The sequence below is a fragment of the Pagrus major genome, chromosome 21 (genome assembly GCF_040436345.1).
Source record: "Pagrus major chromosome 21, Pma_NU_1.0".
Lineage (NCBI taxonomy): Eukaryota > Metazoa > Chordata > Actinopteri > Spariformes > Sparidae > Pagrus > Pagrus major.
Window position 1 is genome coordinate 16,115,969 of NC_133235.1, and position 15,787 is coordinate 16,131,755.

General features: G+C 40.8%; 1 protein-coding gene across 6 annotated transcripts in view; it reads right to left on the reverse strand.

Moving 5' to 3' along the window:
- LOC141017155 (receptor-type tyrosine-protein phosphatase mu-like) overlaps positions 1 to 15,787 on the reverse strand; it is a 176,297-nt gene that overhangs the window by 125,183 nt on the left and 35,327 nt on the right. For all 6 annotated transcript variants that reach the window (XM_073491785.1, XM_073491784.1, XM_073491783.1 and 3 more), the window contains exon 2: positions 11,658 to 11,780. In XM_073491785.1, the coding sequence (XP_073347886.1) occupies positions 11,658 to 11,780 (123 nt within the window). The remainder of the gene's footprint in view (positions 1 to 11,657; positions 11,781 to 15,787) is intronic.

Below are 15,787 nucleotides of genomic sequence, written 5' to 3' on the forward strand. Positions count from 1 at the left end.
TTGGTTCAATATTAAAGGTTAATCTAATCCTCTCCCCTCTTGCCAATAAAACACAAGTGAGAATTATTATATTGGCAAACTTTCAAGGAGATGCAGAACACATTCTATTTGTCATCATCCTATTTAGCTTGGCTTGGTAATGAGATGGCACAAATCGTAACAGCATTTGAGACGGCGCCAGAGAGGCTTGGTTTATGTTGAAATACATCTTTTTGCAAGTGTGGAAATGATTGGAAAGCACATTTTGCTCAGAGGTGAGACAAACAACCTGTTAGCTTTATTCTCAAGCATGCAAGGCAGAGCTGAAAGGCAATGGATGCAAATCTTTGTCATTAAATTTAACATCTGGTGATTCACTCAGATATGGTGTTAAAAAGGGTGAATAACGTCAACTAAATCAGCAGGCTCGATCCCCGAGTGTGTCAGCCAAACAGCCTCTCACAAAACCCTATTTGCTCCATCAATGACTCGAGTTTGCCCACTTGTCTTGTTGTGCTGCACTTGTAACGCTCACCAATTCCATCTGTCTCCAGCTTCAGATAACGAGTGGGGGCTCTGTCATGTTTACACAATGAAACAGGAGGAGAGGGAGCAGAGGAGGAGGAGCAGTGAGTTGTGATGACACTGAGTCAGCCTCCTCGGCTTTGTTTGTCAGGTAGAAGCAAGTTGTTGTTTTAAGGATCTCAACATGTTTGGGCTGCATGAGGGACTGTATTTTAATATGAACACACTCCCACACATAAGTGAAAACATGAACACAAACTAGAGAAACCATGCTCCAGTACACTGCTGATGAAACTAGTCATGATAAGCTTACATGCCCAACATTTGATTGTGGATCATGTGGACTACATGGGTTGCCCGGTTATCATCACATTACCTGAGTGTGGAACTTCTGAACTAAGGACATGAAAACGATTAGTCGATTAATCCATTAGTTGATTGAAAGAAAATTAATTGCCAGCTATTTTTATAATCGTTTTCATCGTTTAAGCAAAAATGTCAAACATTTGTTGGTTCCAGTATCTTAAGTTGTAAGGATTTGCTGCTTTTCTTTGTCATTTATGACAGTAAATGAAGAGTCTGTTGGTAGGGCAAATGAAGGAATTCAGAGAGGTCATTTTGCCGTTTAAATTATTAATTAATCAGTAAATCATTAAAATAATCGACAAATCAATCGCTAATGGAAATAACTATTAGTTGTAGCCCTCAACTATTCCAACGCTAAGGAAGACTGTGAGATGCAGCTGTCAAATAAATACATAGTTTCGATAAATAGATTTTAAAAAGTGAGAATAAGTGTGTGAAAATGTTTGTGTGAAAATATTTTTCTCAATTTCTTTTATTATGTATTGCTCACACTGGCCCTTTTGTGTGAAATCTAGTGAGTCATTCAAGGCCAATCATAATATCTCCTTGTGTTTACAGTAATAAAAGGTATTTTTTAAGTTGGGATTACCTATCATAGACTGTATAAAAATGTGGACAGGGCCACCGTGATGTCACCTATTGGTATGTTGACTTCTCTTTTGAAGCCTTGAGTTTGGCATTTTGGGCATCGCATTTTAGTCTTTGGTGACCGTATTTGGACGGGAGGGAGGAGCTGGGGAGGATATCCTAATTGGATCTGACTTTGAACCCCTGGAAGGGGGTAGTGACTTGCCAATCACATGGTAGCCAAGCCCTTAAGCGTACCCTGCTTTATCGTCTATCTACTCTAAAGGGGACCATAATTTTCAAAATAAACATCATGCTGCGCTGAAGAAGACTTGAAACTAGTCACTGAGACCAAAAACTCATCAGGACACCATTTACATAGGTGATAAATCGAGTGAGAAGTAGGGTCATTTTCTCATAGTCTTCTATACAATCGGACCTGCAACCAGTGGAGTCGCCCCCTGCTGTCATCAAGAAAGAATGAGGCAAAAAGTTTGAGGCACTTCTGCATTGGCTTTACTTTTCAGATCCAGAAGCTTTTATACAGTCCATATCAGCTATTTTTGATCGTGGCTTTTTTGTTTTTATAGATTTTCCTGCACAGCATGATCACTCATGATTCACTATTGTAAACAGCACACTGCTGTTCTCCCGGAGCTTTGTAATCTATTATTCACATTCAGTTGGTCTCTGTTTCAAATGATGAGTCTAATTATTTCTGAGGCAACGCAGGAAGTTGTGTAGGTTACATGTAGAAGGGCAGGAGAGGAGTCGACTTTGAGACACTTGTTTGTCCAACCTCAATCAGGTGCCTCTCTATGAGGGCTTTGAGGTCTCCTTAATAACATTCAGCCATCTGCTCAGGTGCCCAGAACATTTTAGTTTTTTCCCTTTGAGGCATCAGCAAACCTTGGTGTGATGCGAACCAGCACTAATAATCAGTTGATGAATTGTTCGGTTGTAGCTCACGTTACAAAGACAAAGATGCTGGCACCACTGCTTTCCTCTATGATTACAGCAGGCTGTTTACTTTTCATCTCAAACAGCCACGTTGTGACAGTGTTGCACAGGAGATTTATGCACAGCCGTGCTCTTTGTTGGTAATTAGAGATGAAAATATCAGAAGCCTCAAGCGGCATTTGTACATTTTTACTCCCATGTTAATGAAATATTAATAAAACAATAGGTACCCTTTTTAAGCAGTCACTTCTTGTTTAATAAAGCTTAATGCAGTGGCCGCTAGTTTTCATGTGCAATTACTAAACAGAAAGACGTGTAAATATAAGAACATTTCTTCCTCGCTACCAGGAAGATTGCAGAACTGTTGCAACAAGGCTGAGAAATTCCTGTCACCGAATTTGAGGCCTACAAATCATCTTGATTTGGGTCAGTGAACTCGAACACAACAAGGGGGAAAAGTCTTTCCTTCCGTCACTGTTGACCACCATAAAATGTAAGAATCCAGTATTTCGGTGACAGTGTACCCACCTAATCGTGCTGCCATTGTCACTGTCTAAAGAAGTGAAGAAGATGACAGGAAAACACTGATTGTCATTCAGTTTCTATGCTCTCAGAGCCTAATGACCACATACTCTGCAGGACCTGCTGCACCATGACAAGCTAATTAGCCAGCAAGACTAAGAGCAAATTATAATGACACTGTGTTAGTGCTGTGCTAATGTGCTAGTGATGCACAAGGGTGTTTTTTCTCCCTCTCGTCTCCTTTCTCTATCTCTTTTGCCTTAACAATGACGTGTTCAAGACCAATTAAAAATAGAGAGCTCTCAGCACACTCAAGGCCCGTCTCCACGACTCGGTAAAGGCCAGGGCTCGGCTATTGTCTAAGGTATTCAGAGGAACAGATTTATTATTATTCCAATGTAGGCCACCTTCACCTTCCATTACAATGATGGCTGAACATGGCGAACATGGAGGCTGGTATGAAAAATGAATTAGTGAAAGATGAAGCGTTCCTGCTGCAGATGCTACATACATTCATGTTGCGGTTCAGAAATGAAGGGGAAGAGCGCTGAAATAGAAATGCATGACTTCATTATGTGAAGATATTTTAGACATTATTAACAAGGACAGTGTGCCTGGATGAGGGCTGTTACACAGAAATCATTAACCATGCATCGATTATCAGACAATTCATTGTCAGAGGCAATAAATGAGTAGGTGGTTCACATTAAGTTGTGGCCCCAAACTTTCATGGACCAATTTCAGTGAATTTCAGTCATTAGTCAACTGTTTTTACTTATGGCTAAAGGGGAACTCAACAAGTTTTACACATTAAAATCTGTTTACAGGTTTATGTGGAATACCACCTCATAGTTTATGTGGAAACACGGTCTTTTGTGGCTTCACAGGAAACCACATTAAGTCTGATAAGTTGCCTCAAATGATGTCACACGAGTTTGCGTCAGTTGGGGCTGAAGACTACAAGTTTGAATATGAAAAAATCTGGGGGTGTGGAGTAAAAGAGCAGTGACCTTACCAGCTGCTACATTAGCACCTTCTAGTATAGCACACCCGAAGCACTGGCCAAACTGTCGGCTGCCAAGGTGCAGTGTGGGTAATGTTGGTGCCAGGTTTTGACAAGGACATCAGATAAGAGATCTTAAGAAAAAACAAGGTAGAAAGTTCATATATTTTTCATTCTACAAGTTGTAATCCCTTTATAGTACTAATAATATGTCAAAGAAATAAACTATTTTGATTGTAAAGTGCGAAGGATTCAATGGGGAGTTTCAAAGCATGAGGAAGAAACTGTTCTGTAGTCTGGTAGTGTGGCAGCGGATACTTCTGTAGGTGATTATCCATCCATCCATTTTATTTGCGCATTTTCAAGTTGTGTGTGAAAATGCCAAATATTTAAAATTAAATCTCAAAATCTTGCAACAAAGTTTTTACGCACAGCTGACATAGAAAAGTTGGCCTATCAATAAAAGCAAAATGCAACAAAGTGCAATAGAAATACAAATAAGAAATAAATGATGACCTACATAAAGAGTGCGACTTAAACATCCACATCAGAGACATTAATTAGCAGCAGACTAAAACTTCAGCTCTGTGTGGAGTGATGAGAACTGTAACGTTCATCAACTTGTTTTCGACATGACTGCCGCTTATTTCATCATGTCATCTTGTTGTGCTCTCTTCTTCTGCAAGGGCACAATCACACCTGACTGAAGAATTGGTGCAGCCTACTGCTCATCTAGGTGAACCAACTCCAAACAATCGTAGTAGTAGATGGAAACAAGCATTTATTTGCATTTTCTTTGGCCGATTTTCTCGAAATGCGTTTAAAATTTGCGATACATTTGGATAGAAACCTTGCCAGATGAAAGCAGGGTGAACAGAGTGTGGCTGGGGTTGGTGTTATCTTTTAGTATCCTTTGGGTTCTGTGCAGACGCCTCGCTTTACCGACATAACTGATGTTCCGTAGATCGGTACCAATGATGCTCAAGGTGGTTTTAATCATCCGCTGCAGAGCACATCCATGCCAATTTGTAGTTCATTTATATTTCTAGTCAGGATGTTTTCTATTGTTCCTCTGTAAAAGTTAACAAGAACAACATCCAAAACTTCATCAATTAAACCATCAAGAGGCTGCAGCATTGCAAGCTGAATATCTGGTCAGCATTAATTAAGTGTCCAGGGGACGGCTTCCATCAGGTTAATCCTTTGACCTGTTGGCTCACTCGGGCTGGCAGAGCAGGTGGGAGTTGGTCACAGCTTGCGTCAGTCCATATGGGAAAACAAGTTCATTCAGCTAAGAGCAGAAACTGGTGACAAATTCGCAATCACTCAAGAATTAAATACTTTAATTTGATGGTTTTCTAGCACCTAATCACCCCATAAAATAACTTTTTAGTGGCCACTGGAACTTTCTATCCAAGCACATGGGAGCTAATTTTTCTGCGCATTACCACTCTGACATTATCTTGAGAGAACACACGCGAAAAATAATGACCATAATCCATCGAAAGACTAACAGAGTGATATACAGTATGAATTCCCGCTTTTATGAAGCATGCAAACTTAATTTAGAAATGACAGCTTTTCAGGATTACCACAATGGGACAAGACCACATCCTAATTTCCTCGTTTCCTGCATCAAAGTGTCTTTAGTGTCTGTCTTTATTTATTGTTGTATTGTAGAGAGCAGGAAGAGGTTCGGGGTTGGTGGAGACCAGTGACCGGAGACAAACTTTAGATGAATCCTATTAATCTTGTTCTATTGCATTCATGCATCCCATGTTTGACTGGAAACAACTCTGAAGATGCAACTCAAAAAAGACTTAACAGCATCCTGTGTACGAATGAGATTTATCTTAAGCACATCTGATCTGATCTTTTCAGGTAAAGTAGGCATGATGAAGCGAAAACACCCTCGAGCTGGTTAAGAGGCTTTTTCTTTCTCCCTTGGATCCTTTTCTTATATAAAAGGTAGGGAAGTCTTCTTAAGGGGAGTTCAGGCTGATATAATTTAGTTCATACAAATAGGGTACTGTCTAATCCTAATCATCAAAGTCTATAGGTTGAAGGTATGTAGATTAATTATGAGTTGAGTGATGGTCTGAGCAGAGCATATAATTTGCAGTAATGACTAGCGCTCATTATTTCTCCTCCATTCAGGTCCTGAACTCTGTGGAAATCATTATGTGGGGGAAATCAGAATGAAGGGGCGCTCTTTAAACCCAAACCCTCCAGGTCTCATTTGCTAATAAAATTCACAGAGGTCACCGCCGCAGAAAAGCACGGCTGCCGCTTCGGAAATGTCAATGAAGACAGGGCTATTCTCACTGTCTGCCACCAATCAAAAATGCTCTCGCTGTGAGGGTTAGGCTGTTAATGTGAACAGCCGTGGCCTCCACTCAATTTTCCAGAACTTTCCCAGTGTCCTTTGAAACATGAAAGGGTCTGATAAAGTAACAGTGAATAAGTTTGGGCTCTCCATATGAAGGACCTGCCAGGTTTATTTGACGGTGTCAGACAGATTCACCCGAAACCATCCATCATGCGCAACACGTTTCAGCGCTGTCATTTTAGTCAGGTGCAACAACTGACCCTTATTATGTTCCATGACAGCATCCTTTGTTGCCGCATGTCAATCAACAGCAAATCTTAATGGCTTAATATGTCATCTTAATATGCACCACGCACTGTTGGCTCTCCACTGCAATAAATGGGTCATATAATAGCCCATTTGCCTGATACAAACCCATTATACAACAGAGAGTGTTCACATGTCACCTAGCTGCATCATTAGCCGTAATTGTACATACCATGCACACTAATGGGGGAAAGACATAGTATGCAAATATGTCCTCCATCATGACAATACAGTGTGCTGTCATAATCCTGTTTATAGTAATGCATGCAATCCTGTTTGCTCAGACCACGGTACAGTACTTAACCTCACAATGCTAAATTGAAAATCTCAGTCTGTCGTCCCCAGGAATTAATTCACGAATTGATCAGATGTAATTTGCTGTTTGGTTTCATTCCCTAATCATATAATGGGGTTTCTCCTTAACCTCACAACCTTGCCAACACCTTGCAAGGTGTGATTTTCACACAAAGTTGTGAATGGCTCAAAAGCAATTAGCTTATTTTCACAAGACGGAGCCCCTCCCTTGTCAACAGCAAATCCCATCTTTTGCTGATGTGATTTAAATTCTGATTAAATTTCTGACGTCCTTCAGTCAGTGGGTGTTCTCTCCTCTCATATTTTAAGTGGCCATCCTCCTTTCTCCTCTTCCATTTGAACAGCACACACAGCGTCGTAAACAACACTGGTTGTCCAGGTAAGGCGGAGGGGCTTTGTCAATTCATTACCTCCTGATTAAAATGGTCATAAAGGTGAACTGTTTGCCTTTTAAGATGATCCGTCTTATCCGTATGCAGTAGCCGCACTAAGAAAGGAACCCTTCTGGGTTCAAGAGTGAGCTGCATTTGCATGAACGCATTATCAACCTGACAAGAAAGAAAACAGAGTGAGAGAAGATCACCGTTACCCTATGAAGAACCTCATTCTGCCAATCCTTCACTATTGTCTAGGTGTCATTACAGACCAAGGGCATGCTATCAAAACAAAAGCCTTGTGCAACAGAGAGACAAAAACATTCAATTTCTCTTGCACAACATATTTAGAGCAGATATTAAGAATACAACAATAAGTCATTTAGCCCAAGCTGCACTTGCTATTGTGCCTAGCATAATACAAAAACCCTAATTAATCTCAGTTAGAGGACCTTCTTTCTCCTCCTCCTCTTGCCATTATTCCCCAGAACGAGTCTCTGGGGGGAGGCAGGGAGCAGCAGCCTACTGCTGGCAACATCCATGACACCATCAGAGAGGAGGCAGCCTCTGCACCAGATGGGGCTCACTAAAAAACAGCTTCCTCCTTAATGGCATCTGGACACCCCCCCCTACAGCTCCGCACTGCAAACTTCCTCACAGTTTCTTCATCCATTCTTCTTTGAGACAACTGCACCATGTTGGAGAAGTCATAACAACAGAGGGCAGGGTGGAAATGAGAGAAATCAGTTTTTTTTAAGAGATGACACAAATGTCTTTGACTCAAGTGTGGTAATTTTTTTTTTTTTTTCAAATAATAAGCAGTCCAAGCCAATTTCGGACTCTGACAGAAGTGTGTCCAGTTTTATTCTCCAAGGCTGAATGAGCGTTGGCTGTGAGGGTTTTATTATCATTGTCCAGGACAGATGAGGCTTGTTGGTAATAACAGGACTGACAGTGACAGTTCTGCCGGGGGTTTCTCCAGTTGGCTCGGGAGAGGGAACACACAGGGGAGTGCCCAAGCAGACATGCAGAGCCTCAGAACTGGGCTGAGCCACTCTAAAGGAGCCAAAGCATGCAATCAGAGCTGTGCGGAGGGATAAACAAGGCTACTCTCCGTCCAGACGTAGCAATTAGGTAGGGATCGCATCGTGGTAAACAACCAAGAGTTTCAGGCACTGCTCATCTCTTCTTCATGTGACTGGAGGGCTTGTTTTTTTTCTTGTCGCGTTTCATTTTGCCTTTTTCCCTTTTTGGTACTCTTTTATCTACATGATACGAGGGAGTCAGGCCAGTTTGGTCTTTGGTTGCAGCATGAGCTTTCGTAGGATGAAGGAGAGTCCTCAGCGGGGCGACATCAACTTCTGCACAGTGCCTCTCATGAGTTGTGTGTTCTCTACACTGAGCACACTGACACAGAACATTAATGCAGGATGTTTCCTATTGATTTCACAGGCCTTTGATAACATGTTTTTTGTAAGGAGATAGTAGATAACATGTAGCGTTCAAGTCTGAATGTTTTCAACTTTTAATAAATATGTGAAAACGTATTGTTGCATAATAAACTTAAATAAACAGGTCTAGTCCAATTTTTCAAATTGACAACGTCAAGATAAAGTATCTGGATACAAATAATGGAGAATAAACCTGACAGATAGGAACCTAAGTGCTGGATGAGTCTACAAAACCTCAAATTAGATTTAAGGCCGTCTTTTTTTTTACATTAAGTGCCAACACTTTTAAAATTCTCCCTTTCTGCATTATCTGCTAATGGCAGCTACAATATGTTATCATGGCAATTAACTTTGGCTGAGATATGATCATGAATGTATTATTGAGACCTTTACACAACGACGCCGTTTAGCCTTGCTTCCAATTTTGCCACGTGCCAGACGAAAATTCTCCTGCGCTCCAAAAGCATTTTTCCCAAAGAGCACCATTATAAAAGAGACGTCTGTTAAACTTTTAATAGCACACCTCAATATGCAAACAATGTCAGTTAGGCCTATGACTCTTTCTGCTATGGATTTTTGACCCATATAGGTTTTAATTTTGTAAAACTTTCCTCGAGCCCAGAAAAGTGATTTAAAAATATGTGATGTCACCACAATGTAAAAAGTATGGGCTGTGTGGGAACTCGGGTCTGGGATCTAGTACCACAATCCATCTATGGGTATGGTTAGAGCTAGAAAACTGGAACACTTGGTTAAGGTTTGGGAAAACAACTGTGAAGAAGTCATGGTACACCACCCTGATCTTCACACACTTACATAACAACCTCACTACATTAAAGGATATGTTCACCCAAAAGTGAAAGTTCAGTCATCATCTACTCACCCTCACGCTGTAGATAATGACTAAATGTTCATTTTCTTGGTGAACTTATCCTTCAAGGGCGAACTATATCCTGTATTGGCACTCAACATTGGTTTTGGATCGAAGTCATAAGGTGCAGATTTGTCCAAAATTCAAAGGGATACTTGGATTGGAGTTAATGTGAGGTAGCTGTTAAGACCTCTAGAAGGATTTAATTTAATGTTTTAATCATCATTTCAATCATAAATTCACACTGACATTAAGAACATCTCTATTTGGACAGACACTGTCTACAACCAATTCTAAAAGTGTTTGAGGTAGCAATGCCTTCTGTCAGGAACAATCTGTTCTGTGAGTATGATAAGGTCGTTTTGTGAAGATTCATAAGTACAGGTTGAGAGTGAGACAGCAATCAGAGGTGAGATAGCTTTTCCACCAGTGCGGCTTTCACATAAATGCATTTCTACCCATCAACACCCTCTCTCCGGTAGCCCTAAAACAATTTCAGGCGTCAAGTACACTACATTTCACATCCCTTTCAGTGCGGTCAAAGAGGAGAGATTACAATTTCGCACGGCAGGCTGAGTGCTCACACTGAGAAATGGAGAAAGAGCTGCAACCTGTTAATTACGCACAATTCAAGACACGCGGGTAGAAAACAAGCCTATCTGAAGTGCACTCAGTCTAGGAAGCACAATCAGGGACACCTCTTAACCAGACATGGGATTTTAATCAGATATGTTAAATTTAGACCATGCGCGAGGCGTTAATTTGTAGGTCAAGGCTTTTCCAGATCTCACTGTAACCTTTGCCCAGCCTCTGTGGGTCCCGACATTAATCAATTGCGGTAGAAAAAAAGTCGACACTTCCCCCGCCATGGAAAGCAATTTCTCCGGGGCGGTTCAACACACATCATCCTGATGTACACATAAACAGGTCTGGGCACTGGCTGCTTAAAATTAGTGAAGGCCTGCTAATTAATTCCCCCTCTGTCACTGGGGGGGCCCGGTGCAATCTATCTGTGATGCAGCCTTTGTGAGATTAGGCATCAGATAGGGGAGGAAAACAATATCCATTAGTTTGCAACGCTACCTTTGTTATAACACGGGAAAAAAAGTCATTCCATTAGTCTAATTCCTTAGGTGCCTTCTGCTCAGTGGCGGTGATATCTCTGCATTTCGAATCAAATGAAAAGCGATCAATGGAACATTAAAGAGACAAATTGTGTGCGACAGACACAAAATGCACGGAAAGCATTTTAATGAATTTCAATATGGGGGGCTGACGAAAAGGCGGCGTTAATTAAAATGGATCTGAGTGTTTTTATATCAAATGTCGCTTTTGTCTCAGTTCATGTGACTGTCCCATAGATCCTGTGTAGCAGACAATCATGCGGGGAGAAGTTGTGTCACGTTGATAATAAAACAGAATAGTGTTGAAACTCTAGGGCAGCAGGTGGAAGTGTTGTCTTCTCTTTAAAGATTATGCTTACGAGATCGAATAGTACATGAACATACTGTATAAGCTGTAATCAATATTTATTAGTCTCTAACACAAAGTTGTTTACATGCAGCCTTACAGTATATTCCAATTATAGTCAGACGTATAGCCTAATCAGAAAAATGCCCCATGTAAACACCTAAATCATCAGACCGAGCTGGCCATTTGGAGATGCATTTCATTTTGTGAAAAAAAAACAAAAAAAACACATAACGTAAACATTTGTCACGTAAAAGCTCTGTCAAATTAGTTGCATGTTAGAAGTATTTATAATAATTATGCTTATAGCATGGCCACTTGAGCCAAGTAATATTTAGGCTACTATTTCAAGGATACTCTTAACCATGGCGGATGTCACGGTGGCTAATCCCTCTCCATGTAATAAGGAGGAGCAGCATATTCTGATTCATATTTAATCGGATGCTTTTTAGAAAATAATATTCCTTTGTGTAAAAATAATCCTTGCTCAGCACAGAGCACTGCTTCTTACATAAAAAAAAGACAGGGTCAAATGTGCAGACTATTGCAATGGTGTACTCTCTGTATGGTGATGGTTTCATCATTTCTCCTCCTCAGAAGCCAGTGTCACTCTCCTTACCTGAGGGCATCCATGGATCTGATGAAGGCTTCTCTCTGGTATTGGCCTGCTCCCAGTCAAGGTCATCGTCTCTGCCTTGGCTGTACCCGCACGCTGCCAGCGGCTTCTCAAAGTTACAATCGCCTGTGACAAAAGGAAGAAATTTATATGGTTATACAGTTTTTCCATTAACTTGCTGCTCAAATGAATGAATATATAAATTAAATTCTCCTTCTTTTTTTCCCCAGCGGTATTCATAATGCAATATGCCAGACAATGAGATGCATTTAAGTGAGACAGAGTGAAGGATTACTGTAGTAGGCGAGGCACAACATACATTACCATCATTAGCGACACGGCAGTCCAATTTCACAATGACAAGTATGAAGTGTCCAAACTCCATCATCGTTAGGCATTATGTTCCAAAACTGCACCACCATCAGGGATAAATTGATTTATTTTCCTTGCCGGCCACAGAACTTTGCTGTTCATGCGCCCTTACACTCCACAGAGCCACTCTAATCCTTTTTACAAGCTGCTTGCAAAATGACAGCAAGCAACCATTAGGGCCAGGCTTCAACCAGGCTTGGCGTGTGATCGATTAATACAAATTCCCCTTTTATTCCTCGCACCTTAAAGGCCACGCAGAGAATGTGAGAGTTGAGCTTTTTTTTTTCGCCCCAAAGTGCCTTTCAATCCACTCATAAATCTACAAAAGAAAGGCATAGACAAAACAAGATGTTGCTGAAAAAAGGAGCTCAAAAAAGTGTGAACATAAAGGTGGCTTTTAACCAGTGGGAGGTCGATTTCAGACACAGCAGATGTAGCTAAATGATATTATGCAGCTTCAGATGCGTGATTACACTGGCTCGTTGTTGATAACGTATGCACAGTATATTATTATGCCTCTTGCCAGAAATGAATCTGAAAATGTTTGCTTGCTCATTGCTAATAAGTTTCTAAACACAGATGACATACAAATTTTATTGCCTCTCTTGTAATGTCCCTTGAGCCAGAATCTATGCCCGGCCAAAACTAATATCTCATCTCTTACAAGCTCCCTCTGACATTCTGCTGCATAAAGGCTACAGGCTGGGCTTTTTGTTTTCCCATTTATCTCTCTGGTGACATTTACAGTACACGTGCAAATGAGTGGCCAAACGAGGAGAACACAGGATAATTAATATCCAGCTCCATAGGGCAGCTGCTAATGATATATTTGCTACTTTGTCTGTTTTTTGAGGGGGTGGACATCGAAAAGGGAGTGATTGCCAAAGTATCACAGGTATAAAAGGTTGAAGAATTGTTGAGAGCATGTCCAGAAATCCATCGCCTACTCAAGCTAACCCCATCACCAAAGAAACGTGCCGAGGATAAGAAGCTAACTGTAACGTTACCTGTGCGTTAGCTGGGGTTACTGCTAAGTGCAGAGAGAAACTAACAGGTGACAGCCAAAAAAACAAACAATACAGAGACAGATATTCAAGAGCTAGTACAACAAAACATAATACGAGACTTACTTATACTCACAAAGAGTTCAGACTCCAAGAGATATGTCCATGTTGCTCTATATACGCTAATGCTAAATTAAGCAGTTTTCTGTAACATGTTAGCCGGAGCTAAAAAGCTCACTCTGGTGAGTTTGACTAATGTTATGTCTACTTTAACTGCTTAATTTAGCTCCAATTGAATCTTCATACCTCTCTTGTAAAGTTTCCATGTGCGCTAACTCCCTTAACTCATTTAACCCTCAACATACACAAGCTGAGGATGTGTGTTGAAGTTGCTGTCAGCTGACATTAGCTAGCTATAATTTGAAAAACACTCGAGGCTGATGAACAAACAATGGGTCCTTGTCACAGTAGAAGAAAATCACAGGTTTAAATATGAATATATACTATTATTCATACTGTGTGTGTCTAATTGTTTCTGTTTTGTTTTTTTAATTTCCATATTTACCTCACAAAATGCTTCATATACTTTTGTTTTTCCCTCCGAGCTATTATCCTAAGCTCATTAGCATTCTTTAACAGCTGCTAACTGCCATTGTATAATTGGGTGCAAGTAAGTTCATTAATCTGTGGAGGCAGTTAAGCAGTGGATCCACCTATAGCAGTACAGTACACAGCCTGTCCAACCTGGAAAGTTAAGTGTTTTATAAACGTGAAACAGCAATAACAGGTGGCCAAAAAATTTATTCCCAAGACTAGCAGAGAACCTGGCTGAGGAAACCTGAATAAGAAACCTTTGTGAATCACCATCACCATACCCTTGAGCAAGGCTCTCAACCTCCAATGGTTCAGTGGGAGCTGTTCTGTGGCAAACAGTGGGGAGCCGTGGTTGTCCTCCACCTCCCTGGAGTGACTGTGTGAAATTCTAGTACGAGTATGAAGGCGGTGCTGAAAAAGAGCATGTACTTCATGCTCAGTCAACTTTCTCTCTTAAATAAATAAAAATGTTTGAGTTGCCAAGATGTAACTTGGAGAACATTAACATGAGTCTTTGGCTGCAGCGGCATGGAGACTGGCTCCGTTCCATCAATATTTTGACTCAATAGTTCCAAGATCCTTTGCCCCGCGCCGCCCACCTTCCTCTCACAGCATGGTGGTGCTCAAACAAACCCAAAGAGGTGACTTTTATTGGTGTTTGATATTCAAATCGATGGCATTGGCGAGGAGCAGAATGTATTCCGAGTCAATGGGTGATGGGAGTGCAGGGAGAGTTTCAAAAACATGCACTGAGCAGATCCCTATCGCTGTTTAATTTCAGAAGGTTTCATTTAACAAAATGTCAACTCTGTGTTTAATAATAAATCAGGAAAATGAGAGGAGTGTGGTTTCTGTTTGAAACTTCATTCCCTTCAAAGCCATCATTAACAGATCTGTTCTATTAATGATTCTCGCATTGCGCAGTTCATTTGAATTCAAAAGACATTAAGTGAAAAGAACACAATTCAGTTTTCATTGCATACATTTCCAGAGGCGATACATAGGAAGTTAACAAAATGTTCAGCTTATATCACCAATATTATTTTACACAGGCCACCTGCAGTTCAACCTGTAGCTGTAATCTCAGTTTTTAGTGGTATGTGATACCAGAAGTTATCACGGTGACAATTAAAAAGGCTTTACTTTAAGAGAATTAATTAAAAACCCAATCCTTAATGAGAATGTAGTGATTATAAACCATTTTACAGTCTCTTGGTAACGTTTTAATTGATCCTCTATGGATCTGAAAACGGTGGGTGGAACAAACCCGTACCGCTTTTTTATTGACAATACCGAAGAACCCTCCACATTCAATGCCTTAGCTGAACTATTTTGACCAATAAGACGGGCTAACAGGGTGTGAACATGCAATAAATCAATTTGCATTGCTTTGATTGTTGCATAGGGCTCTTGGTATCAGATTCCAGTATTGGAAAATGCACCCGTGACGCCTGCAACTTGTTATTGATCTGCTGTAGAACTGTTCTGCCCTGAGGCAAACATTAAAGCGTCTTGTTCGGCAGAAAGCACATGTCATCATAGCTTTCATAAACATGTGACATCACCATTGTGAGCGCCATAAATCAAAAAACAAAACGTATCACCGATCACATGTTGCACGGCGTCAATACAAACAGCTGCTTCTGAGTCAAGAGATTGTACACATGCATGCAGATGAAAGCATCAATCAATAGCATCATAATAGTCCTTCTCTCTGTAGGAGGTTTATATCGCTGCCAGTGTGTGGCACAACCCCCATATAATCAGCCTCGACAGCTGCTGAAATAGATATCCCAACGAGAGGCTGCCAACTCTCTGAAGGAGATTTAACTTTCAATAAAAGCTTCTATGAGGTGTGGGTAGTCTGGGACTACAGATGAATGTGCTCCACCCTGTCAACATTCCCCTTTCAAGAGAAGCAGGCAGCTTGAAGCTAAAAAGGTGGCCCTAGATATGTCATGAAACAATTTATTCCTGAGTGAGAACACACAATAGTCTTTATATTCTCACGCAGAGTGCATTTCAAAGAAATCTATCCATCTTTTCCTGGACTGAGCCAGAGGCCAGAATCAATACCTCAACCCCTCAATGCTGGAGCCAATTTCTCCTAAAGATTTTCAAGTCAGACTTAAAAGGCCTTTTGTTATTGCACCTGTAACAAAA